The sequence below is a fragment of the Myotis brandtii genome, unplaced genomic scaffold (assembly GCF_000412655.1).
Source record: "Myotis brandtii unplaced genomic scaffold, ASM41265v1 scaffold398, whole genome shotgun sequence".
In the NCBI taxonomy this organism is placed as follows: Eukaryota; Metazoa; Chordata; class Mammalia; order Chiroptera; family Vespertilionidae; genus Myotis; species Myotis brandtii.
This window is the reverse complement of record NW_005365280.1, coordinates 427,873-455,245: the sequence shown is the minus strand read 5'-3', so window position 1 is coordinate 455,245 and position 27,373 is coordinate 427,873. Positions and strand designations below refer to the sequence as shown.

General features: G+C 38.4%; 1 protein-coding gene across 1 annotated transcript in view; it reads left to right on the top strand.

The window, feature by feature from the left end:
- The window catches only part of DTNBP1 (dystrobrevin binding protein 1), a 129,568-nt gene that overhangs the window by 4,621 nt on the left and 97,574 nt on the right, over positions 1-27,373 (top strand). Inside the window, exons 3-4 of the mRNA XM_005873018.2 lie at positions 4,491-4,551; positions 15,637-15,769. Of these exons, the coding sequence (XP_005873080.1) occupies positions 15,658-15,769 (112 nt within the window). The 5' untranslated portion in view covers positions 4,491-4,551; positions 15,637-15,657. The remainder of the gene's footprint in view (positions 1-4,490; positions 4,552-15,636; positions 15,770-27,373) is intronic.

Sequence of the window (27,373 nt, the reverse complement as noted above, 5' to 3'; positions counted from 1 at the left end):
GCCTCCTCAGCAGCGCTAAGGATGTCTGACTGCAGCTTAGGTCTGCTCCCCACTGGCAAATGGACATCCCCTGAGGGCTGCCAGGCTGCCAGAGGGATGTCTGATTGCCATCTTAGGCCCCAATCCCCGGGGAGCAGGCCTAAGCCAGCAAGTGGTCACCCCCGAGGGGTCCCAGACTGCGAAAGGGCACAGGCTGGGCTGAGGGACCCCCTACCCCTGAGTGCACAAATTTTTGTGCACCGGGCCTCTAGTATCTAAAAATAATAGTTTTTAAATTTTTAAAAATTTGTGATAAAATACATATAAAATAAAATTTATCTTAACCATTTTTAAAATATGTATTTTTTTATTGATTTCAGAAAGGAACGGAGAGGGAGAGAGGGATAGAAACATCAGTGGTAAGAGAGAATCATGGATTGCTGCCCTCCTGCATGCCCCCTACTGGGGATCAAGCCTACAACCCGGGCATGTGTCCTGACTGGGAATCAAACCCTGACCTTCTGGTTCATAGGTTGACGCTCAACCACTGAGCTACACCATCCAGGCTTAACCATTTTTAAGTGTACAGTTCAGTGGTGTTAAGTACATTCACACTGTTGTGCATCCAATCCCCAAAACTTTTCATCCTCCAAAACTGAAAATCTACCTATTAAACAATAACTCCTCATTGTCTCCTTCCCGTTGCCTCTGATAGTTGTCATTCTACTTTCTATGACTTTGATTAATACTCTAGGTTCCTCATATAAATGAACTTGTACAATATTTGTCTTTTTGTGATTGGCTTATTTCACTTAGCATAATGTTATCAAGATTTGTCCATGTTGTAGGGTTTATGTCAGAATTTTCTTCCTTTTCAAGGCTGAATAATACTTAATTGTAAGTGTACAGTCATGTGCTGCATAACGATGTTTCAGTCAATGACTGACAGCATATATAGTGGTCTCTTAAGATTATGATGGAGTTGAATTTCTTGTAAGAAATGGAAGGATATGTGGTTCGGGAGGAATTTTTTTTTACTTGGACAGGAGCAGTATCTGTGGGGCTTGGCAATAGATTTCCTCTCATTCACAACACCTCGATTTGAAATGCATAGATTATATCCCAATCAGTCATCCTCTGACCTGCTTCAGCACAGAGGACCCTGTTCCCCCAGTGCTACATATTCAGAGGGTGCTACAGCCCTCCCACTTCTAGTGTGATAGTCTTCAGAGGACATTGTTGTAAATACTTTGTTGAGGACCTAAGATCTTGTACAAGGACCCAGGTCCACAGGAGCTACCTTAACAAGTAGAGGTAGACCTTGTTTTATTGTGCTTCACTTTATTGTACTTCACGAATGTTGCATTTTTTTTGCAAATTGAAGGCAAGGCCCTCCATTGGAGAAAAGATTATAACTGGCTTTATTGCGATGGTCTGAGGTATGCCAATATTGAGTACCACTGCCACTTTAGTAAAGCTTTCTGTGGTAGTGTTCCTGTACTTTGGAACTGTTTTCGGGCTGTAATCCTGTAAAGCAAATATAAGTTTAATTTCTTCTATCAGTTCAATGCCAGAGAGCACTCTTTGTGCCAGATAGGGTCAATGGTAACAAAAACAAATTTCCAAGTTCAAAATATTGAGTCCTTGGTTTTATGCCCTCTCCATGTTAAACACCCCCTTTTTCTTTTTCTTTTTTTTATGATTACCACATAGTCCCTTAATCTGACCACTGCTCCTACATGCAATAGCCAAAACCACATTGCCATGACAATCCCCTATGTTCCTTTATCTCTCCGTCTTGATTTCTTATTCCTATTGATCTCAGGCCACCTTTCATTCCCTCCTGACAGTCACTATTGTGGTGATCTGTGCTTTAAACCCAGCCAGTTTCCCCTCGATATTTCCAATCATTCCAGCCTACATCTCTGATCATGGAGCAGCATTGACAGCTTTGATGTTCTATTTCTGACTCTATTAGAAAGAAGCAGGAGGAGGGCTTTTGGGACAATGTTTATAAAGTCTATCTATAGTAATGCACAGCAATGTCCCAGACCTTCACTTTCACTCACTGACTCACCCAGAGCAACTTCCAGTCCTGCAAGCTCCATACATTTTTATTTTTATACCATATTTTTCGTGTACTTTTTCTACATTTAGATCTGTTTAGATACACAAATACCACTGTGTTATGGTTGTCTATAGTATTTAGTACAGTAGCATGCTGTACCAGATTTTGTGTAATGTAGGAGCAATAGGCTATATTACATAGCCTAGGTATGTAGTGGACTTTAACATCTAGATTTGTGTCAGTGCACTCTATCATGTTTGTACAACAAAATCACCCAACAACACATTTCTCAGAATATATCCCCGTTGTTAAGTGATTTGTGACTGTACATCATATTTTGCCTTTGCGTTCATCCACTAACGAACATTTGGGTTGCTTCCACCTTTTGGCTATTGTTAATAATGCTGCTATGAACATGGGCACACAAATATCTCCGCTAGACCTGCTTTTAGTTTTGGGGGTACATACTAGAAGTGAAATTGCTGTATCATATGGTAATTCTATTTTTAATTTTGTGAAGAACCATTACACTGTTTAACATAGCAGCTACACTATTTTACATTACCATCAACAGTGCATAGCAGTTCCCTTTTCTCTACATCCTCACCAAAACTTATTTTTGGGGAGTTTTTATTTGTTTGTTTGCTTGTTTTGTAGATATTGTAATTAGTGTGAATGGTGAGAGTGGACATCCGAGTCTTGCTCCTGATCTGAGAAGAAAAGCTTTCGACCTTTCACCATTGAATAGGATGTTAGCTATGGGCTTATCTTGTATGGCCATTGTATTGTGATGCATTCCTTCTGTACCTAATTTGTTAAGAGTTTGTATTATGAACAGATGTTGAATTTTGTCAAATGTTGTTGTTTTTTGTGTCTGTTGAGATGATATGATTTTTTCCCCTTTCATTTCATTAATGTGATGTATCACACTGATTATGGATATTGAACCATGCTTGCATCATATATATAAATACCACTTGATGATGGAGAATGATCCTTTTGATGTGCTGCTGAGTTTGGTTTGCTAAGATTTTATTGAGAATTTTTACATCTATATTCATCAGGGATATTGGCCTATAATTTTCTTTTCTGATAGTGTCCTTTTTTGCCTTTGGTATCAGGGTAATGCTGGCTTTGTAAAATTAGTTTGAGTGTTCCTCCTTTTTGATATTTTTTGGAACAGAGTGAGAAGGACTTACATTAATTCTGTTTTAAATGTTTGGTAAAATTCACCAAGGAAGCCATCTGTTCCTGGACTTTTCTTGATTGAGACATTTTGATTACTGATTCAACCTCCTTACTAGTAATTAGTCTGTTCAGCCTTTCTATTTCTTCTTGACTGAGTCTTGATAATTTGTATGGTTCTAAGATTTTTTCCATTTTTTCTAGGTTGTCCAGTTTTGTTGGCATGTAGTTGTTCATACTAGCCTCTTATGATTCTTTGTATTTCTGGGGTGTCAGTTGAAATATCTCCTTTTTCATTTATAATTTTGTTGATTTTAGTCCTCTCTTTTTTTTCTTGGTGAGTCTAGTGAAAGGTGTCAATTTTATCTTTTCAAAGAACCAACTAATAGTTTGGATAATTTTTTCTGTTTTTTTTTTAATTTCTTTTATTTCTGCTCTGATCTTTATTATTTCCTTCCTTCTATTAGCTTCAGCTCAGTTTGTTCTTTATTTGGGCTCTTTCTTCTCAATGTGGGTGTTTATTGCTATGAATTTCCCTCTTAGAACTGCTTTTGCTGCATATGTTTTGGTATGTTATGTCCCCATTTTTTGTCTCAAGGTAAATTTTTTGTCTTTTAATTTCTTTTTGATGCATCATTGTTCAGGAGGTAGGTTTTTTATTACTGATCCATTCTCCTTACTAATTATGGGTCTGTTCATATTTTCTGTTTCTTTGGGATTCAGTCTTGGTAGGTTTTGCATTTCTAGGAATTCATTTCATCTAGGTCATCTAATTTTTTGACATACAATTATCGATAGTACTCTCTTATCCTTTTTATTTCTGTAGAATTGATAATTGTCTCCCTTTTGTTTCTAATTTTATTTGAGTCTTCTATTTAATAAGTCTATCTAAAGGTTTAAATTTGTTCGTCTTTTTGAAGAACCAAATTTTTGTTTCATCAACTTTCTTATCTTTTAATTAGTTGTTTATTTAAATTACTATAAACTCATGGATGTTTGTTTAATTCTTTGAATTAATAACCCAATACTACCATTATGTATTGTGTTGCTCAAATTCTCCCAGATTTGACCATTGGAAGCCCCTTCAAGTTGACTTCTGTATCCTTATGACATATCCCCATTATTTTTTGAGCTTTTCTTTTCAGACACCATAGGATGTTCTAGGCTCATCTTTAAATAGTATTTTTAAATGTTTTAAAACATTAAAATTTTGAATTAATTTTTGTATTTTGAATATTTTTTCTTTTGGTTTTCTTAGGTATGAAGATACATGGGCTGCACTTCACAGAAGAGCCAAGGAATGTGCGAGTGCTGGAGAGGTAAAGAATTATTGGTTATGCCCTGACTGGTTTGGCTCAGTGGATAGAGCGTCGGCCTGTGGACTCAAGGGTCCCAGGTTCGATTCCGGTCAAGGGCATGTACCTTGGTTGCGGGCACATCCCCAGTAGGAGGTGTGCAGGAGGCAGCTGATCGATGTTTCTATCTCATCGATGTTTCTAACTCTCTATCCCTCTCCCTTCCTCTTTGTAAAAAATCAATAAATATATAGACAAAAAAGAAGTATTGGTTAATCTTGTACTTGTGGGATATGCTAGTTAAGAAATTAAATTTATATTAAAATGTTTTTCAGGATATCTGAAATTGAATTTAGCAATTATGAAACTCGATATAAAGCACATTTTCATAATATCTCAGTCAGGTAGTTTAATTAGGCTTAGAGAGTTTGACTTTTATTCTCAAGTCACAAGTAAATACTTGTTTCATCGAGGTATTTGAGTCTAATGTCTTTGCGTATGTAAATTACAGTGTGTAATTTCTTTTTACCCACTATTTAAGAATTTCTTATTATTTGGACAAAAGCTTAACTTTGCTCAAGCTACCTAAGATCACTAATTTGCTTAGCAAATAAATATAAAATTTCAGGGGTGTCAGCCTTAATTCACTTAGAAGATCAAACTATTCTCTAGCACTATGCATAGAGTATATAATGAATATATGTGACTTATAATTAAAATTATTTGGTGCATGTACTTAGAGCTTTAGCCAAGATCAAATACTCTGTGCTATTAATGTCAATCAAACTTATTTCTTTCTAAAGACACTTTTGTGATTCTGATGTTAAATTAATTTAGACTGACTTTCTTTACCATTTACCTACATTAGTGAAACTAATAGTTACATAGAACAGAATAATAATATGAAATTTAGTCATTTAGTGTTTCTTTGAGAAATTACTGAAAAGTGGGGGGTGGGGGGTGGATTAGGATTTTGGCCATAAGGTAGATTAGGTACTTTGAAAGTCTTCTGGTTATAAAACACTTAAATGCTGGATAGATTAAAAGCATTTTTTTTTAAATGCCTTCAGCTCACAAAAATTAAGGGAGATTCTAACGTGCCAAAAACAAATGAAAAAGGAAATAAAATCAGAGTGGCTAAAAACAAAACAAAACCATGGAAGCTGTGGTCAAATACTAAAACAAAAGCTTTAGAGATATATGGGAATAGGAGACTTACAGCGGTTCTCAACCTGTGTGTCGCGAACAATGAAAATACATCCTGCATATCAGATACTTACATTATGATTCATAACAGTAGCAAAATTACAGTTATGAAGTAGCAACGAAATAATTTTATGGTTGGGGGTCACCACAACATGAGGAACTGTATTAAAGGGTCGCAGCATTAGGAAGGTTGAGAACCACTGGAGGAGGAACTGAACCTGACTCCTGCCTAAAGCTCTTAGATCTTTGAAGTGGCTACATCCCTCAGTGAAAGTTGTGCTAGGAAAAAAAGAAAAGCTTCCTGTTGGCAAAAGGAGACAACAGGGATGAAATCTGTCTGTCTTTATGACAGCTTTGAATAAACGAAGTCTCCTTTTTGGATTTGTTACCAGGTTCTTGACCTCACATGAGTGTGGGGCTCTAATGTATATGTCCTGCATGATCGTGGAACCACTACATTAATAAATGAAAGGGCCTCAGGTGACTGTGCTTCTTGACACCCATCAGATACAAACACAAATTCTACATGGATGAAACTTTGTAAACCTAAAAGGTTCCTACAGGTTAATTTCTCACCACAACCTCCACAAAAAAATTAGCAAATACACTAATATATTACCAAAAGTTTGAGAGTCACCAGAACCAGAGTAAGATTTAGACCTACAAAGAAGTTTTCTATCAATGGATGCCCAATAAAGGAATTTCTAAAGAATGTATTTCAGGATAAATTAAAATAATTTTGGAAGATAGGTCTGAGATATAGGAAGGAATAAGGAGGAAGAAAATGGTAGACCAAAGAAATCTAAACAGACAATAATTTCTATCTATTTCTATCTATTATATCTGTATCTATACCTATCTCTCTCTCTCTCTCTCTCTCTCTCTCTCTCTCCATCTCTATCTCTATATCATCTCTATATCATCTACTTGTATCTGTATCTATATGCATGTATATATCTTTGTTGGTTCTGTTTCTCTGAATTGGTGGGATTAAAAAAGATAGAACAAAAGTACTGGATAACAATAGAATGTAATCCAGAAGGCAGGTTATCAGAGTTAAAGGACCTAAAGTCCTTGTACTTTTTATGGAGTATGTATTAATATTGACTAACCTCAGATTTTAAAGTTAAATATGGAGGGCAGAATTTTAAGGTTAATTTGTGAAGAATAGAAATAGCATCATCTCTCACTTAACTTTAATCAATTTCTGAAAATCAGATGGTTTGTGCAAACACTAACCAGGAACCTATTTCTTATATTCTAAATTTGAAAAGTTACAATATGTTACATGTCAACCCCAAACCCTCAACCAACTTTCTAAAGTATATTTAAAACAAGCAATATGTCTATGTCTATACATGGGTGGCTAGCAATCTGTTAAGATGTAAAATGCTTAAAACATAGTTTTCTGATTACCGAACTTTTGATATAGTTATTAACAAACAGTTGTTTGTGTGCAGTTGTGTGGCCTCTCAACACTAGCAACATGCAAGGCACGTGTCTCCTTTATGGAGGTACTCCTCAAAACTGTCTTGTGATTATCATATTCTAACAATTGTATTTTAAATGTAATTTCAGAATCTTCTCATAATTGTTTTAAAATGTGTATCTTGCTTAAATATAAAGTTTTCCTATATAAATGTTAAGCAAATCTTTGTATTGATTGTTATACGTCTTGTGAATACTGAATGAAAAACAAAAGGCATTCTGCCTAGGACACATTCTGCAGTGCTTGGCTATATTGACAGACAAATTCAGCAAAGCATAAAAAACAAAATATACCACGTTCATTCCAGGATTAAGAGGTTGGTTTGAGCCCAGCTGGTGTGGCTCATAGTTGAGTGTTGACCTATAAACCAGGAAGTCAGTTCAATTCCTGGTCAGGGCACATGCCCAGGTTGCGGGCTTGATCCTCAGTGTGGAGTGTGCAGGAGGCAGCCAATCAATGATTCTTTCTCATCATTGATGTTTCTGTCTCTCTTTCCCTCATCCTTTCTCTCTGAAATCAGTAAAAATTTAAAAGAAGAGGTTGGTTTGACATTAGAAAGCCTTTTAAATGTAATTGACCACATTAACACATTAAAGGAGAAAAATATATGATCATCAGATGCAGAAAATATGTTCAGTAAAATTAGGTATCTACTCAGTAAAACATTTAGCAAGGTTTTAATAGAAGATAATGTCTTTGTACTGCTATCTACCAAAACCTGCAGTTTTTGACTTGCCGTATATTGATCTCATATTTAACCATTTTGCTAAATCTACTTATTCTTATAATTTGTGTCTGGGGGTGGGAATTCTTTTGTGCAGATGGTAGGTTTTGTTTCTTCCTTTCTAATCTTTACAACTTTCATTTCTTCTTGTCTTTTTACACTGGGGAGAATCTCCAGTATATTGTTGGATAAAAGTAGTTAAAGACCTTGATTTAAATTCTTCTACATCTGTGTTTTATTTTGAATGCTGGTCAATTTTAACTGAAGATTTTTTTATTATGGCTGCCCTGTTCTGTCATAGGGAAAATAAAATCACTAATATTCTGAAATCAGCAAAAAATGTTGTTTACCTTTAAAAATACACACTTGAGCTTGGCTAACATGGCTCAGTGGTTGAGTGTCTACCTATGAACCAGGAGATCACGGTTTGATTCCCGGTCAGGGTTGCCCAGGTTGCGGGCTCAATCCCCAGTGTGGGGCATGTAGGAGGCAGCCGATGAAAGATTCTCTCTCATCATTGATGTTTCTATCTCTCTCTCCCTCTTCCTCTCTGAAATCAATTTTTAAAAAGATTTAAAAAATAAAAATAAGTAAAATAAATAAAAATAAAAAAAGACCTTGATTCCATTATACTTTAAATGTAAAAAGAAAACTATACATATTTTAGAAAATAGAAGAGCTTTAAGACCTCAGGATAGAAAAAGATTTCTTAAGGCATAAAAAGCACCAACCATAAAAACAAATATTGATAATTTTTATCAAAGCTTCTATTAAACAAAATCATTAAAATATTAAGCAATTCATGAAACATAGTACAGGTGTTCAGAAAATGTGAACAACTCCTACAAACCAATAAAAACAGGACAGTAACCCAACAGAAAAGCAAGCAGTAAAACCTGGCATTTTATAGAAGAAAAAATATGGGAGTGGCCAATAAACATGAGAATGTATTCAAATTTTATTAATAATCAAGGAAATACAAATTAAAACCACAAATTTACACTCCTTAGATTATCAAAAATTTAAGCCTTGAGTTTTCTGGGCAGACAGTTATTATTTGCAGAAGATAGTTTTGTTTCTTCCCTTGGAAGAAACATGATGAGGAACAACTTGAACTAGGGAGTGTAAATCCATTGGCACAATCACATTAGAAAAAAATGAGTTGGCAATAAGTGGAAGCTAAAATGGCACATATCTTTCAAACAATTTCCCTTCCTAGGGTTATTTTAAGAGTATTGTGTCCCAAGCTTCCCCCTGATAATATTGGTATGGCACACATTTTCTCTGGTAATGTTGGTATGATATCATCTATTTACTATCCTATATAATAAAAGCCTAATATGCTATGTCCAGTCATCCGTTCAACCAAAGCGTAATATGCTAATGATATGCTAAGGCTGTTCAGCCACTCACTATGACATGTACTGACCACCAGGGGGCAGACAGTTAACTGGTTGACCAGTCACTATGATGTGCACTGACCATCAGGGGGCAGTCAACCGGTCAACCAGTCGCTATGACGTGCACTAACCACTAGGGGGCAGACACTCCGACTAGTAGGTTAGCTTGGTGCTGGGGTCTGGCTGATTGGGACTGAGCGAGACAGGCCGGACATGCCCTGGAACCCTCCTGCGATCCCTCCCCAGTTGACCAACCTTCCGCATCCCTCCCCGGCCTCAGTCATGCACCCATGGGGTCCTTTGGCCTGGCCTGCATCCTCTTGCAATCCGGGACTCCTCGGGGGATGTTGGAGAGCTGGTTTCAGCCCAATCCCGCAGGCCAGGCCAAGGGACTCCACTGGTGCATGAATTCGTGCACTGGGCCTCTAGTCTATATATATAAAAGGCTAATATGCAAATGTCCCCTCAGGAGTTCGACTGGGAGACCGGGAGTTCGATCGCTCGCTATGACATGTGTTGACCACCAGGGGGGCAGTGCAGAACATGGCTGGCAACCAGTGGCAGCGGTGGGGTGTGCTGCATGGGTGGCAACGGAAGGAGGAGGTTGGGAGGCAGGGAACCTGATTGGCCTTGATCACAGGCCAGGCCTAGGGACCCTACTCATGCACGATTTTCATGCACTGGACCTCTAGTGTAGTATAAAGATGAGGCTACTCGAAGTCAGCAATGATTTGGCTGGGGGGAGTTTAATTACCCCAAGTCCTGTCAAGCCACTCTGGGAGATAAGAGCAATAACTTAGACACATCTCTGACTCACATGTGAAACTTGCTTGTGTGCACCAGGAGATTTGTATAAGAATGTTGTAGCAGGTTCTGTTGAAACTTTAGATAGTCCCTAAGTCCATCTACAGCAAGCATGTCAAACTTGTGGCCAGTGGGCTGCATGCCTCGTTTATTCTGATCTACAGGATAAATTATGAATTCGTGCACTGGGCCTCTAGTCTATATATATAAAAGGCTAATATGCAAATGTCCCCTCAGGAGTTCGACTGGGAGACCGGGAGTTTGATCGCTCGCTATGACATGTGTTGACCACCAGGGGGGCAGTGCAGAACATGGCTGGCAACCAGTGGCAGCGGTGGGGTGTGCTGCATGGGTGGCAACGGAAGGAGGAGGTTGGGAGGCAGGGAACCTGATTGGCCTTGATCACAGGCCAGGCCTAGGGACCCTACTCATGCACGATTTTCATGCACTGGACCTCTAGTGTAGTATAAAGATGAGGCTACTCGAAGTCAGCAATGATTTGGCTGGGGGGAGTTTAATTACCCCAAGTCCTGTCAAGCCACTCTGGGAGATAAGAGCAATAACTTAGACACATCTCTGACTCACATGTGAAACTTGCTTGTGTGCACCAGGAGATTTGTATAAGAATGTTGTAGCAGGTTCTGTTGAAACTTTAGATAGTCCCTAAGTCCATCTACAGCAAGCATGTCAAACTTGTGGCCAGTGGGCTGCATGCCTCGTTTATTCTGATCTACAGGATAAATTATATTATTTATAAAAATCAAATACCATACAGCAGTGAACATTAATAAACTACTAGCCCTACATTTATCAGCCTGGATGAATCCCACAAACAACATGCAATTAAGACTATATCCTGTAGAGGATCTTAACAAAAATTATTCTTTTGATTGAAAGAAGTATTTTATAATAAAATAAATACAGGAGAAAGAAATTTCTGTAAGACCTATTGTTGGATTTATGCTATTTGGGGAAATTTTTTCATAGTTGAGTACTTGGTTATTTTAAGATCCACATCTAATCAAAAGTGCCTCTATTACTCTCCAGAAATGTATTACTCAACTTTAAAAATGAAAAAATTTTAAAGCCCTCTGATGTATTGTTGAGATGTATGTAAATATTTAAAATGTATAACTTTATTTTTTAAAATTTATCTTTATTGTAGAGAGTATTACAGATGTCCCTCTTGTTTTCCCTATTGACCCCTTCTGCCCTGCCTCTGCCTCTCTCTAAGGCCTTAAAAAATGTATAGCTTTAATATGTATAGTGTTAAGCCTGTCATGTGTTTATTTTGTCAGACCATGCTCAAAAGTCTTTGGTGGTCTTTAACCTGTTTGACCCTACCAGGGCAAATATACTTAAGAGCAATTCAATCCTGTTTGACAAATTATTTTATACTCATCTAATTTAAAGCTAAACCTTACTATATAGTCTTGAAATTTAGGGCAATATCTTAGAAGACAAATAGCTGTGGTCAATGGTAACTTTATTGTCTAAGCTTTTTCTACAAATTTTTTTTCAAGTTCTTTGACGTTTTTTTCTCCCTTTAGCAGTATATAAATGAATATATAGTTAATATTGACTTAGGGGTTAGACTCTGAGGGCAACTTTTTAAAGTTAGACTTACAGTACATTATTTGCTTGTAATTTCTATTGTGAAATATTTGCTTGCCTTCAAATTAAACTCTTAAGAATCATTTTTTGTTTAATAATTTGATGTGTAAGCTGGTTAAGTTGGACATGCTTCACTCTTCCAGCATGGATCTGCTGGTAAAAGGTGACCTGACTGGGTGTTAGAAATCCTAGTTTCTGCATGAATACATGTTGGCCTTGGGCACATAAGTTAGTCTCTCTGTTTTAGTTTCCTCCTCTATGAAATTAGTTTCCACCACTTACCCTGCTTACCAAACAAAGTAATATGGAAATCATATAAACTAATATATCCCCCACACTCTGAACTGTCAAGATTTGTACACAGTAAGGTCCTGTTGTTAGCCATTTTGTAAATCATTGGTGTTCCCTGCTTTTTTTTTAAATTTTTTTTTTTAATCTAACTTCAGTGTCTGCCAGAAGGAATTTTGGAATGAAGCACTATGGGTTTGTCTTCCTCCTTAAACTTGATTTCCTGGTGTTGAATCTGGGTTTATTCAGAAATATGGACCAAGTAAAAACATTGGCCTTCTGGAGGTAGCTCATTTCTTATCATTTAGTAAAGTTTAAGTACAGTTTTGCAGAACGCTTTCTTTTTGCTAGTTTTTCACTTTTCTTCTTCCTTTTTAAACCTATATAGTACAGTCCCCAGAACATTGATTTAAGGGTATGAACTTAAAGTGTCAAAATCCCTAGGATTGAGTCTAGTTCCACTGTGGCCCTTGGGAAAGTGATTTAGCTTCATTATGCTTCAGTTTCTTCATTTATAAAATGAAGGTGGTAGTAATGCTTAGTATACAAGGTTGTTATGTGGTTTAAATGAGATAATACATGTAAATTGCTTAGTACAGGACCTGGAACATAGAAAATGCTCAGAATGTTTTAGTATCTATCTATATAAAACCCTAATATGCAAATCGACCTAACGGCAGAACGACCGGTAGCTGTGGTGTGCACTGACCACAAGGGGGCAGACACTCAACACAGGAGCTGCCCCCAGCCCGCAGGCCCCAACTGGTGGTAGCGGCAGGGCGTGGGGCTGGCAAGCAGACAGCGCCAGGCCAGCCAAGGCAGGTGCAAGCAGGGCCCCCTGATTGCCCCACAGGTCGCCCCGCAGGTCAGTCCTGATTGCCGGCCAGGCCTAGGGACCCTACCCATGCACTAATTTTGTGCACTGGGCCTCTAGTTATTACATAATTATTAATAATGATGATTTCTGAAAAGCTATTCAACCTTCCACTCTTTTAAATGAAAGCAACATTTTAGTGTATTTTCATATATTCTTTTCATAAACACTTCTTATATTTTCTGTTTAGGATATAACTTTTAATTTTGTGGAAGGACTGAACTAGACTGTAGTTAAGTTTAATATTTAAATGTTGCATTTTAATTTTCAGTAAGAAATGGCTAATATCTAAAAATTGTTTATTCTAGGTTTTTCAAGCTATTAACCTAATTAACCAGAGTAACTAAGATTAACAGCCTTTCTTTTTTCTTTTTCTTTTCTTTTTTTTTTTTTGAGAGGGGAAGGAAAAGGGAGAGAGAGAGAAACATCAATGGGTTGCCTCCTGTTTGCCTCCCAATGGAGGATCAAACCCACAACCTAGGTATGTGCCCTTACTGAGAATCAAACCCGCAACCTTTTGGTGTACTGGCAACACTCCAACCAACTTAACCACCCGGCCAGGGTAATTTCACAGGCTTTTTAAAAGGTATTCCATGAACCAGGAAAAATATATTATTTATCCTCAAGTCAACCTTGTGATACAGGATTTTTTTTTTCAGAGTTTAATACTGAAGCTAAGAGAGTTTGTGAGACCTGCTATGAGAATATAAGCACTAAAGAGGGCAGGATTTTTTTTTCTTGTTTTATTCACCATTGTATTTCTAGTGCCTAAAACAATGCTTGGCAGATAGTAGATGGTCTGTAGAAGTTTGTTGACTATTTTATTTAAATTTTTGTTGTTGTTGTTGATTTTATAGAGGGGGGGAACATTGTCATTTCACTTATTTATGCATTCATTGGTTGATTCTTGTACGTGCCCTGTTCAGGGGTCAAACTTGCAACCTTGGTGTATCTAACCAATTGAACTACCCACCCAGGGCTTGTTGACTATTTTAAATGAATTTTATGAACACAGATCCTTGTTTCAAGCCTTAGTTTCCTAATGATGGTTACATTACAGCTTGCCTATGAAGACTATTTGGCATTTTTTTTTTATTGCTCAGTATTTTTAAAACTACTCTTAGGGATCATTTAAAAACTGGTAGACAATAGACATTTTAAAAATATTTTTATTGATTTCAGAGATAGGAAGTGGGAAAGAGAGTTAGAAACACCAATGAGAGAGAAACATTGATCGGCTACCTCCTGCACTCCCCCTACTAGGGATTGAGCCTGCAACCCAGGCATGTGCCCAGACTGGGAATCTAACCTGTGACCTCCTGATGCATGGGATGATGTTCAACCTACTGAGCCGGGCCAATAGGCATTTTAAATATACAACATTTATGAGAATGCCACTTGAATAAAGCGTGGTGTCACCTTTCCAGCTCAGTTGAGGCTTTAGGTGAGAGATGATGTGGTTATTCTTTCAGTGTGGGTTGAAAAACAGGGGGGAGGTATGAGAACTAGGGATAGAGTGAGAAAACTAGGCAGCTTTCTGACCTCTTTATTGTAGCTTAGTTCTCTACTTCAATGTTGTGAATTTCCTACATTATTAAAATGTAGAAACAAACAATGTAGTTCAATATACAAATAATTTCACATCTTATTTTGTTACTTTTATTCCTCTAAAGCTCTTTCTTTAGAGATATTCAGTAAGAATCAGTTGTGTTCATGTTTCAACTTATGAAGACTCTTACTTAATGTTGGGACATGTAAATTATCTTTTTTTTGAACTGTAACTTAACTGTGAACCCTGATTTACATATAAAATTCAAATGCATTTTTTTGTTATACAGTGAATTTTTCCATCTTTATATTGTATTTCTGTGTGGGTATCTTTCACAATCCTTTCTTATCATTGGTGATGTTTTCAAAAGATGACCTCTCCTTGCTCCTTCTAAATCTTATTCTAAGCTCTTTCCCCTACCACTGTGTTAAGAGCAAAACATAATTGTCTGGGAGAAACTGATGTCTGTCATTTTCTTCACATCTTCAGGAAAAGAAATTAGAATTATTTTAGACTAGTCTAGTATTGCACCACCCTGCTATTACCCTAATATTTTACATCTGAATTACTTCTTTGTTAACATAAATCCTTCTTTTCTTTTTCTGGAATTGATCAGTTGCCTCAATAATTTCTTCATATAAAAGTACCATTTACCTTATGCAATCTGTTCCTGTTAAATGTAAATGGAATCTGTATATTCTAAATGGAATCTGTATATTTTAAATGCATTTCTGTAAAGAATTCCTTTTGTAAAAAGCAAATAATTACCTAGCAATTATGTTTTGAGTTGTTTTTGTTTGTTTTCTTTTCAGTTGTTAGTGGTAGTTTTTTGTTATATTTTTCTAGATTTGGATTTTCAAATTCGGGGTTTACTTAAAAAAGGGTATACTTAGAAGTGATGTTTAAGGTCATTTCTGAACTTCGTCTTCTCTGGATTAAGATGCACTGAGACAAGCAGTGATTTGAGGTTTTCTATACTGAATATTAAATTGGTTGTTTTCTAAGAAAGAAAACAACTTCAGTCTTCTTTCTAGTGTCCTGTGACTTACAGTCAGTAGAGGGGTTTTTAAAGACAACATCAACCAACTCTCATTATGATGACTACAATTTCTTTGTGCTTAAAATCTGGTTTTACTTTACCCTTCCTCTTTTGTGTTGCAGCTGGTGGATAGCGAGGTGGTTATGCTTTCAGCACACTGGGAAAAAAAGAAGACAAGCCTAATAGAGTTACAGGAGCAGCTTCAGCAGCTTCCAGGTTTAATAGCAGATTTAGAATCCATGACAGCAAATCTGAGTAAGTTTCATGTTCATATCTGTACATTACCTTTAGGAATGAAAATAATTTGGACCGGACTTGGTATAATTTCAAAGCTTTCTAAGAGTACATTAAATTCTTGGTTAACAAAAAATTTTTAGAAAGTGGTATGTTCTAGTTAATTTCATACTCTGATTGAGGATTAGACAGAAAATGATTTAAAGTGTAGAAATGATTTCTAAAATATACATCAATAACTTTTTCTGGCTCAGTTCAGCTCAGGAAACACAATTATAGGTTTTTTTTTCTTAAAGTGACAGGGTTATCTTTGTGACATTAGCTCTCTGTTAAAAGTATAAGTATGGCAAATAAAAGGGATTAGGGTGACTTTGTCCTGACTATGGTATATACTCTGGTAGTTGTTGCTTTTAAATTTAGGTCTGCTTAGAGCGTCATGTCTTGCAGTATGCTTTTTTTCTCTTCAAACAAAAAAGAGATCAAATAAAGCCATTTACCAAAGGGTATCTGTTTGACTAAATTTGTACCTTGTGGAAGTTTATGTTTTTTTGTGTTTTTTTTATTGCAATGAATTTTGCTGATATTCTTTATTTCTTGAGCTTATATTTAGAAAATTAACTTTTATGTTTGACAATGCTACACCTAGGATAATATTATGGCTTAATGCTTTCTAACCAAGCTTGAGGTCTTAGTCAAGTAAGGGTTAGGAGCTGTCTGCAGAGGAGATAACGTTTTGAGCTAATAATATGGTCAGAACCAGCAGCTGCTTGGTTTCCACAATAGAATATCCAGCCAGCCATATAGAGATGTAGACACTATAAGCAGGCTATGCTAAGGCTTGCAGCAACCATTTGTGACCAGGTGGTGGCTGTTGTGTAACAGAAATAGATAGCATTTCTAAGTAGGTGGTGTGATTATACAATTTTGGGGTTATAAAAGCGGAAATTCCTTCAGCACCTGAAGTGTCTCATGCTGAGCATTAGAGTGATCCCAGCCTTGCAGAGGCCAGCACAGATTAAAGAATATCTTTGTCTGTCTGCCAGGGAGTGACAGCTGAAAATTCTAGCACCCTCTTAAAGGGCCAACACACAAAATTCCCTGTAGAGCAGCGGTTCTCAACCTGTGGGTCACGACCCCTTTGGCGGTCGAACGACCCTTTCACAGGGGTCGCCTAAGACCATCCTGCATATCAGTTATTTACATTACGATTCATAACAGTAGCAACATTACAGTTATGAAGTAGCAACGAAAATAATTTTATGGTTGGGTCACAACATGAGGAACTGTATTTAAAGGGCCAGAAGGTTGAGAACCACTGCTGTAGAGCCACCCACCTTGTGCTCCGGCAGAGGGAGGGTGAAGTGGACTGGAGCTGTGAGAGCAGAAGACAGGACTGGAGACTTGGGGGATAAAGCTCAGAAGACAGACACCTCAAGTTTCCTGGGCTGAGTCATTCCCTCATGAAGCGGGGGACATCTTTCCCACATAGACATTTGCCTTGCTTGAGGGGAAGACAGTCAACACACCCTATTGGAAAACACCTTGCCCTGAGGCCATTTAAGAGATTAAAAATAACAATTAGCCTTCAGGCAGAAGCAACTGCCCCACACTGTTGGAAAAAAAACTCTCACCACACCTGAGGAGGATTGCCTGGGGGGCAATTCAAGTTGGGAACCCTATCAGTCAGAGGCCTTCTCTGGAGGCTTTGAGTCTTTGCCTGATATAATTAGTCAGAAACAACCTTTAACACTGTCCTGCACTAGAGATTGAGAGGTATAGAGGATCTACCTAATACATAGTCACAAACCCAAACAGACAGCCAAAATGAGGAGACAAAGAAACAATCCCCAAATGAAAGAACTAGAGAATTTTCCAGAAGAAGAGATAAATGAAGCAGAGATAAGAAATTTATCTGAAACAGAGTTCAGAGTAATGATGTAAAGATACTCAACAGCATGAAAAAAGATATAGTAACTATGAAAAAAAGGACAGTTTGAAATAAAGAATGACATAGCACAAATAAAGAACACATTGAAAGGAATACGCAGCAGATTAGGGGAAGCTGAGGATCGAATCAGTGAATCAGAAGACAGAGTTGAAAATATCACTCAATCAGAGAACCAAAGAGAAAAAACAATTAAAAAGTAGGAGGACAGCTTAAGGGAGCTGTGGGACAATGTGAAACGTAACAATATTAGAATAGCAGGTGTGGCAAAAGAGGCAGAAAGAGAGAAAGGAATAGAGAACGTGTTTGAAGAAATAACGGCAGAAAACATCCCTAACCTGGTAAAGGAAAAAGTCACACAAGTTCAGGAGGCACAGAGAACCCCAAGCAAGAAGAACCCAAACAGGCCCATGCCCAGACACATTATAATTAAAATGCCAAAAATTAAAGACAAAGAATCTTAAAGGCAGCAAAAGAAAAGAAAACTGTTACCTACAAAGGAGTTCCCATAAGGCTGACATCTGATTTCTCATCAGAAACTCTACAGGCTAGAAGGCAAAGGCATAAAGTACTCAAGGTAATGGAAAGCAAAGATCTGAGACCAAGATTACTATATCCAGCAAGACTATTATTCAAAATAGACGGTCAAGTAAAGAGCTTCCCAGACAAAAAAACAGGCTAAAGGAGTACATCACCACCAAGCCAGCATTACAAGAAATGTTAAAGGGGCTGCTGTAATGAGAAGAAACAGAGAGAGAAACCTAGCTATATAGAATTAAAATGGCAATAACGAAGTACCTATCAATAATAACCTGATCAGGTCTTATGGGTAAGAAGATAAGAATACTCTAACATCTCTTCCTGTTTTTCAGTATCACCCCCCCCTTTTTTATTTTAAAGCAAAACAAAAATGATTTACAAAACAATTAGCAAATCCTAAAACAGGTGTTTGTTTTTTTTCTGTGTGAATAAAGTTACCTGGATGATATTTGGAATGCTGTTGCTCATAACAGTAGCTAATATTATAACACTGTATGTCACAGATTGTTAGGTGCTTTACTCCTCCTATGAACCCTACAAAATTAGTTGTATTACCCCCCCACACACACACACACTTTACAGATAAGGAAAGTAAGGTTTGGCAAGGCTGTGATTTGCTCTGGGTCACATACAGTGTGGATCCAGGATCCCAACTACAGTGGTAAGTCCCATTGGGGGATGAGGCAGTTAGATGACAGCTGTCAGTAGACCTTGGGAAGTGTATTCACAAAGCCCTGGCTGTTAAAATTTTTTTCTGGTGTCAGTTATTTGCTATTTCTGAAGGGGGGTTATGGAAAAAATATCCTGGGATTTAGGAGAAATGTGAAATAACTGTGGTTGCCCTCTGCATTTTTGCCTTCTCATGGGTGTAGGCATGATCCTTTTCAAGCCTTTGATAACTAACTGATGGAAAAATAGCTTCCAAGATACTTTGCATTTTCTTTTCAGCCACTTTCTTTTAGCTTATTTATGTTCCTGCATCTCTTTGAGTTGCTTGCTTTTCATTGGTTGTATATTTCTTTGCAGAGATATTCTTCTATGATAACCTCCCCTCTTTTTTTTTGCCAACTTAGAGTAAATTCTGTTTAGAGATGTGCTTGATACCACTCTGTTGATTCAATGCATTTGCCACTCTTCTAATTATTCTCAGTTAATTCTGCTTAGGAAATGCAGTTTATATACATCTTTCTTAAAATAGAAATTACTGTATTTTCATTCTCAATTAGGATTCTAATAACCTGAAAAAAGTTTTATAGTTAGTGATATATGACCTTCCTCTTTAGAAACTGCATCATGGCTTCTTAAATGAATGGGGTGGGCTTCCCAAATGCTCACTTGAATTTGTTAATCTGAGGATTTCTATTTTTGTTAATCTGAGGACTTCGACCACCAATGGCAAATTAAAGCTAAAAGATTATGATAATTACTTCCAAATAATTTAAATTATATATTTTTTTCTAACCCGTGTCTAACCCATCTAGAGCTCTTTTTGGAGAGTTAATTCAGTTTTCTTAGAAGATACCTCTAAAATCTAGATGGTTGGTTTCTATATTTATTGCCAATCTGAAAACATTAGCATTTGAAATACATGCTATCTTTGTGTTTTAATCTATTGCTGTTATTTGCCTGATATTTCTTTTTAGTAATGAATGACTGATTGTAGAAGATAGCAGCAAGTCAGAACTGGAGTTCAAGAGGCCTAGTATTTGTTGACCTACAATAAGCTCATAAAGAAATGTTTTGGAAATGTGACTTTTAGATAAGCAACTTAAGCTTATTGGAATTAGTGCTGATATTCTTTACAGGAAGAAAATATTTTGAAGCCAAATTTGTTGGGTTAAGTTCTATAAACATATACCTATCTATCTACACTAATAAAAGAGAAAGATGCAAATTGACCATACCTTCGTGACACCCACCAGGCAATCAGCAATGAGTATGCAAATTAACCCAACAAAGATGGTGGGTTAATTTGCATATGCAGGCACCGAGCAGCTGGGGGCAGGGTGGGACACTTGTGTCATCACTATGGCGACGATGCAGGCATTCCGAACCACCCCAGCTGCTCAGGGCCTTTGGGCAGCATGGTAAGGCAGAAAGGCGGCTCCGGGCCGGAATGAAGGCAGAAAGGCTGCTCTGGGCCTGAGCGAAGGCAGTGCTGGCAGCCAGGGGAAGGAAGGCCCATTCTTTTATGAATCTTCCTGCATCGGGCCTCTAGTCCTATCTAATAATAGACAAACATGGTAATTGACCGTACCTTTGCTACACCTCCCATTGGCTAATCAGCGTGATATGCAAATTAACCACCAACAAAGATGGCGGCTAATTTGCATACTGCAGGCAGGGCGGGACAGCGCCATCCCCCCTACCCCACCACCATCTGGGTCTGCTATTTGCAACCCGGGGCGGTGGGGCTGGACAGCGCCATCCCACCTGCCTTGCTGCCATCCAGGCCTGCTATCTGCGACCTAGGGCGGCGGGAATCCTGTGTGTGACCTGACCTGGGGCGGCCGGGTGGGACAGCAGTGATCGGCTGGCCCGCCCGGGTGTCCCGTGTGCGACCTGATCTGTGGCGGCGCCCCAACCCCCAGATTGGCCCTGCCGTGTGCGTGACCTGGGGAGGCGGGGCAGGCACTGAGGGATCGGGCCTGCCATCTTCCACCTGGGGAGCGGGCCTAAGCCAGCAGTTGGTTATCTCCCGAGGGGTCCCCAGACTGTGAGAGGGCACAAGTGGGGCTAAGGGACACCCCCCCACACCCCCTTCCCCACCAGTGCACAAATTTTTGTGCACTGGGCCTCTAGTATATATATAAAAGCTTAAGTGTCTATCCCACTGTCCGACCAGTAGCTATGATGCACACTGACCACCAGGAGGCAAACGCTCAATGCAGGAACTGCCATGATGTGCACTGGCCATATAAAAATAAATGGCATTGCGGACCTGGCGCTGACAAACCAACACTCTGCTTACCCCAAATGGGACACAGGCCCCACCACCAGCCTGGAGCAACAGCCCACCAAATTGCAGCCAATGTTGCCAAGACCCCATGGCACAAAATGCAGCTCACAACCCAGCCTAGCCTGGAAATGGTGGGCTGTTGGTGCCGGGTAATGATGTAATGTAGCAATGCCTAGCTTCCTCTCCCTAGTGACAGGCCATTTAAAAATAAATGGCAATATGGACCTGGAGCTGACAAACCAACACTTGGCTTCCCCCAAGCGGGACACAGGCCCCACCACCACCCAGGAGTGACACCCACCAAATCGCAGCCAACGCTGCCAAGACTCCATTGCGCAAAATGTGGCCCACAGCCTAGCCCAGCCCAAAACGGTCACTGTGAGCACCGGGTAATGACGTCATGTAGCAATGCCCAGCTCCTCTCCCTAGCGACTAGCCTCCTTGGAGTTTCTTCAGCCCAGGAACACGACTTGCTTTGTAGCCAGGTGCAAACATTTTACACTTTAACCAAATGTCTGTGAAGCGTTTTCATGTGCCTCATTTCATTTGATCCTCACAGAAGTCCTGGAGTAGGTAGATAGGAGACTCGGTAGAATCCTATTTTCTTTTCATTAGCCGGGAAACGAAGTTGTAGAAAGTTTAGAAACTTGACCTGACTGAAAAGAAGTAAGAAATTGTGGAACTTCAAAATGACTTCAGGTTTTCTCACTGCACAGAATATAGTCAAACACTGCTGCAGTTAAACATTTTACGCTTTGTTCTCCCTGCATAATCTACAATAATAGTCTGCTTGGTGTTGATATTTACTGCTGTGTTGCTGACAATTACCTGAAAGAGAAGTTGGGGTGCTTCACTGGGCTGGGAAAAGTTTAGCTTCAGAAAGCAAGCAGGTCTAGTTAAGCAAGTTCATCTGTATATATAAAGCTCTTGGCACCAATCGCACGCGTGTGTTTTGATTTGTCATTGTCGATTGTGAATTTGGTTGACACTTCTATTATAGAGAAAGGGTGAATAATGATATTAAGATATTTCTTCTAGTTAATTTCCTTTCAATGTGCACAAATCCGTGCACTGGGCCTCTAGTATCAATATAATTTATGAATTCGTTTTGATGAATTTATGCATCATTATTAGGTACTAGAAGCACTTCGTGTTTTAAATATTAGCTCAAATATTGTATTATTTTTCTTTTTTGGTAGCCTCAAAATATCTCTTATCACCTGAATACCTTGATGTAATATTATAAGGCAATAGTAAAAAATAAAAATAACTTAGAAAAAAATAATAACTAACCTATGTTTAGTCACAAGATTCCCTTAACTTCTTTGAACTTTTTACCTTTTCACTGTTGCATCTAATACTCTCCATTTGCCAGGCTACTTAACTCTGTTCTCTAGTGAGTCTGCTTTTATTAAAGAGTAAAGGCTTTATATGATGTGAGCAATTTGGACCTTTGATGATGCTTTAGCTTCATTATCCTATGGCTTAAATATAATGCCTGATTACTTAATCCCTCAGAAATTGTTAAGTAAGAATGGATAATCCATTCATGTTGGTTGTTTTTTAATGGGGTGTGATCCATCTAGTTTACAAAAGCCTGTGTAATATAAAGCTTGTCATTAAAAAATAAAGGTATGCTGGGAACTGGAAAATAAGGGCTATAAACTAACTCGTAGATCTAGATTTGGATCCCAATCCCACAACTTCTTTCTGTGAAATGCCATGCAGGTTTCTTAATTACTCCAAGCTTTAGTTTCTTCATCTGCAGAATGAGGATGAGAGTACCTTACCTGCCTCATAGGGTATTTGTAGGGTCAAATGACAGATATAAAGCACTCAGTAGAGTGCCCACACATATTAGGCATCTGCTGAGTGTCATGTATTGCTTGCAGACTTTGGGGATGCAGCAGTGAGTAAGACAGGGAGCCTGCCATCAAGGCGCTCACATTCTAGTGGGAGTTTGTCTAGCCTTTACAAATTTACAAATCCATTGTTCTTTGACAGAGGGCTTGGATGGGTGTTATGCAATTTAGCTTGTCCTGCAAAATAGTTTAGAATGCAGAACCACAGAATGAAGTGTGATGAGATGAACAATGTAGTCTTCTGTGCATTGGGAGGATAAATGGAATGTTGTCTAGATTCTGTACGCTTTCTCATTCTGTGTTTATCATAAAATGACTGTAATGTTTCAAAAGTATTTATTGAATTCTCTTGAACTTCCACTAGAGGGTAGTCAAATCCTATTCCTTTATTGAAATTTAATCTATGGAGTTTAAACTGAATTTTCTCTATTGCCTAGTCTATTTTTTATGACCTACTTTAAAAAGACTTACCTTAATCTAAACAGTAGATTCTGTTAGTTTATAAATAACAAGCTGTAAGAAAATGAATTTGTAGCTTTTTAAAAATCTGACCTAACCTGATATATTATTGTTTTGCTTTCTTCTATACAGAATCTGAGAGAGCATCTAGCAGGGAGACTGTCACAGCTCTGTGTTTCATGAACTAGATTATCTTTTGTCCAGGTTACTTTCTGAGATTAACCCCTTTAAGAAGCACATTAACCCTCTTTGATACTTGTAGTATACTAAATGATCTAATTTGTTTAATAATGACTTTTGTAGGTTAATTCACTTGTTACCATACCATCATTACTGGATTACCTTATTAGATAAAAGAGTAATGTAAGCATTTGAAGAATCTTGTGGTCTTTTAGTACCTGGCCTCTGTGACCTATGGATTTGTAGTTAAAGAAGATTTTTTTGTTCCTTGAAGCCAATTATTTTTGTTAGAAAAGTACTCATTGAGTGTTAAATTATTAGGTTTAGCATGCTGCTTCATTTTTCATATATCAATAGTTACACTACATATAATAATATTTGAAACAAATGGCTCAAAGAAAAATTCCAAACAGAATCGCCCTTCCTCTGGGATAGCCTTCTCACAAAGATTTGTGAAGCTCTTTCCCACACAGCTGTCAGGCATTCCCAAATGGCTTTTCACAATAAATTCCAGCGATCTTCTCCACTGATCACTAAATGAGACATATGTTGTTGTTACAGTGAGCAAAATGGTGAGATCTGAGCTTCTTATAAAGGTGTATTTGTGTCTATGGAGGCCTGCTAGTGTTTTATGTACATACATAAATTTGGTTACCAAATTTACTCATAGGTGTAACTCATTTCGTAATAGGAAATGAGTAGGTTGTGACAGGGAAATTAATTTATGACCATTAAAACTCAATATAAAATATTCAGAATATACTTCATATACATGGTTGTAATTATTATTTTAAAGAAATTGTTTAAATTTTTAATGTATAAAGGGAAGAAAATTTATTTTTGTCAATACAGTTCTCCTATATTTTATTACTAATTTCAGCCTGTTAAGAGTTAAAATGGAAAATTCCCTTTGCTTCTACTGCTTTAACTTACTGTTAAAGGGGGCTGGTTTGACACATTAATAACAAAATATCATAATATCTAAGTTCTCTTCCTATGATTAATTTGTTCTTTTACAAAATTTAGCATAAATTAGATGAACATGAATCATAGATTTGCTTTCTTGGTTATTATTTTACTTAGAGTGATAGACTCATTCTGCCACCAGAAATTTTTTTTTAAATATATTTTATTGATTTTTTACAGAGAGGAAGGGAGAGATAGAGAGTCAGAAACATCGACGAGAGAGAAACATCGATTAGCTGCCTCCTGCACATCTCCTACTGGGGATGTGCCCGCAACCAAGGTACATGCCCTTGACCGGAATCGAACCTGGGACCTTTCAGTCTGCAGGCCGACGCTCTATCCACTGAGCCAAACCGGTTTCAGCCAGAAATCATTCTTAATTCAATTCAACATACTAGGTATTAGGGGATACAAGATGCAAAAATACAGTTGTTGCCCTTAAGACCCTTTCTACTTCCTGAGAGAAATGAGAGTACACAAGTAGATGTATAATGTCAGAATGTGAGCCTATATAGGTTCAAAGATACATGGAAGCACAGAAGAGGAACAGAGCTCTGGGGGCTGGAGTGGGGGATGGCACTGACCTGAGCCTGAGAAGGGAGCTCAGGTTGGGTAGTGGAGGCAAGCAGGGGCATTTCAGGGGCAGGCAGGACTATTCTGGGAATAATGAGTCCTGAAGCAAAGTCATAGTGAGATTGGAAAAGTAGGTTGTGGCCAGGGGGTGATAGGTTTCTGAATGCTAAGCTAAGCAGTTAAACTGGACTCTTCAAGTACTTGCGAACCTTTGAAACTTTTTGCTTATTTTTAATTTTTTAAAAAATCTTTATTGTTGAGAGTATTACAGATGCCCCTCTTCCTACCCCAGTGCCCCCCTCCCCCTGGTTCCCCCCCCACCCCACCCCAGGCCTTTGCCACCCTATTGTCTGTGTCCATAGCTTCACCATCCTGTTGTCTGTGTCCATAGGTAATGCATATATGCATATAAGATCTTTAGTTAATCTCTTTCTGCCCTCATACCTGCTTCCCTCTGAATTTTGTCTACTTGGTTTCATGATTCCATGCCTCTGATTATATTTTATTCATGACTTCGTTTTGTTCATTAGATTTCTTGTTCATTTATTTGGATTTTTACATTTAGTTGTTGATAGATACATATTTATTGCCATTTTATTGTTCATATTTTTTATCTTTTCTTCTCCATCTCCCTTCCCCTTCCCTTCTCCCTCCTCCTACTCCTCCTTTTCTTCTTCTTCCTCTTCCTCTTCTTAAAGAATACCCTTGAAGCCCTAGCCTGTTTGGCTCAGTAGATAGAGCATTGGCCTGTGGACCAAATGGTCCTGGGTTTGATTTGGTCAAGGGACCTCGGTTGCAGGTTCCTCCCTGGCCTGGGCCCTGATCAGGACTCGTGCAGGAGGCAACCAATTGATGTGCTTCTCTCAAATCAATATTTATCTCTGTCTTTCCCTCTCTCTTCCACTTTCTCTAAAAATCAATGGAAAATATCCTTGCGTGAGGATTAAAAAAAAAAAAAAAAAGGATACCCTTTAGCCCAGTTGGCATAGCTTAGTGGTTGAGCATCCAACCCAGGAACCAAGAGGTGTGGTGGGTTTGATTCCCGGTCAGGGCACATGCCTGGATTGCAGGCCCAATCCCCAGTGGGGGTGCATGCAGGAGGCAGCCGATTGATGGTGTGTCTCTCTCATTGACATGACTCTCTATCCCTCTCCCTTCTTCTCTCTCTCTAAAAAAACAAACAAACAAACAAAACAACAATAAAAACATTAAAAAAAAAAGAATACCCTTCAACATTTCATGAGGTACTGATTTGGTGGTGATGAACTCCTTTGCTTTTACTTGTCTGTGAAGCTCTTTATCTGACCTTCAATTCTAAATGATAGCTCTGCTGGGTAGAGTAATTTTGGTTGTAGGTCCTTCCTATTCATCACTTGGAATATTTTTTGCCACTCCCTTCTGGCCTGCATAGTTTCTGTTGAGAAATCAGCTGCAAGTTATATGGGCACTCCCTTCTAGGTAACTAACTGCTTTTTTCTTGCTACTTTTAAGATTTTCTCTTTGTCTTTAACCCTTGGCATTTTCATTATGCTCTGTCTTGGTGTGAGCTTCTTTGGGTTCCTCTTGTTTGGGACTCTCTGTGCTTCCTGGACTAGTAAGTCTATTTCTTTCACCAGGTAGGGGAATTTTTCTGTCATTATTTCTTCAAATAGGTTTTCCAATATCTTGCTCTCTCTTTTCCCCCATAATGAGAATATTAGTATGCTTGGGGTTGTCCCAGAGGATCCTTAAACTATCTTCATAATTTTTTATTCTTTTTGCTCTTCTGATTGGGTGTTTTTTGCTTCCTCATATTCCAAATCATTGATTTGATTCTTGGAATCCTCTACTGTTAAGTCCCTGTAAATTATTCTTTACTTGAGGCCCAGTGCACAAAATTCGTGCATGGGTAGGGTCCCTAGGCGTGGCCGGCGATGAGGGACAACCGGGGCCTTCCTTCCCTCAGCTGCCAGTTGCCAGCCGGGGCCTTCCTTCATTCTGTGCCGCCCCCCTGGTGGTCGGCGCATGTCATATGAGTGGTCGAACTCCCAGTTGGTCGAACTCCTGGTCAGTCGAACTCCTGAGGGGACAATTTGTATATTAGCCTTTTATTATATAGGACTAGAGGCCCGGTGCACAAAAATTTGTGCACTCGGGGGGAG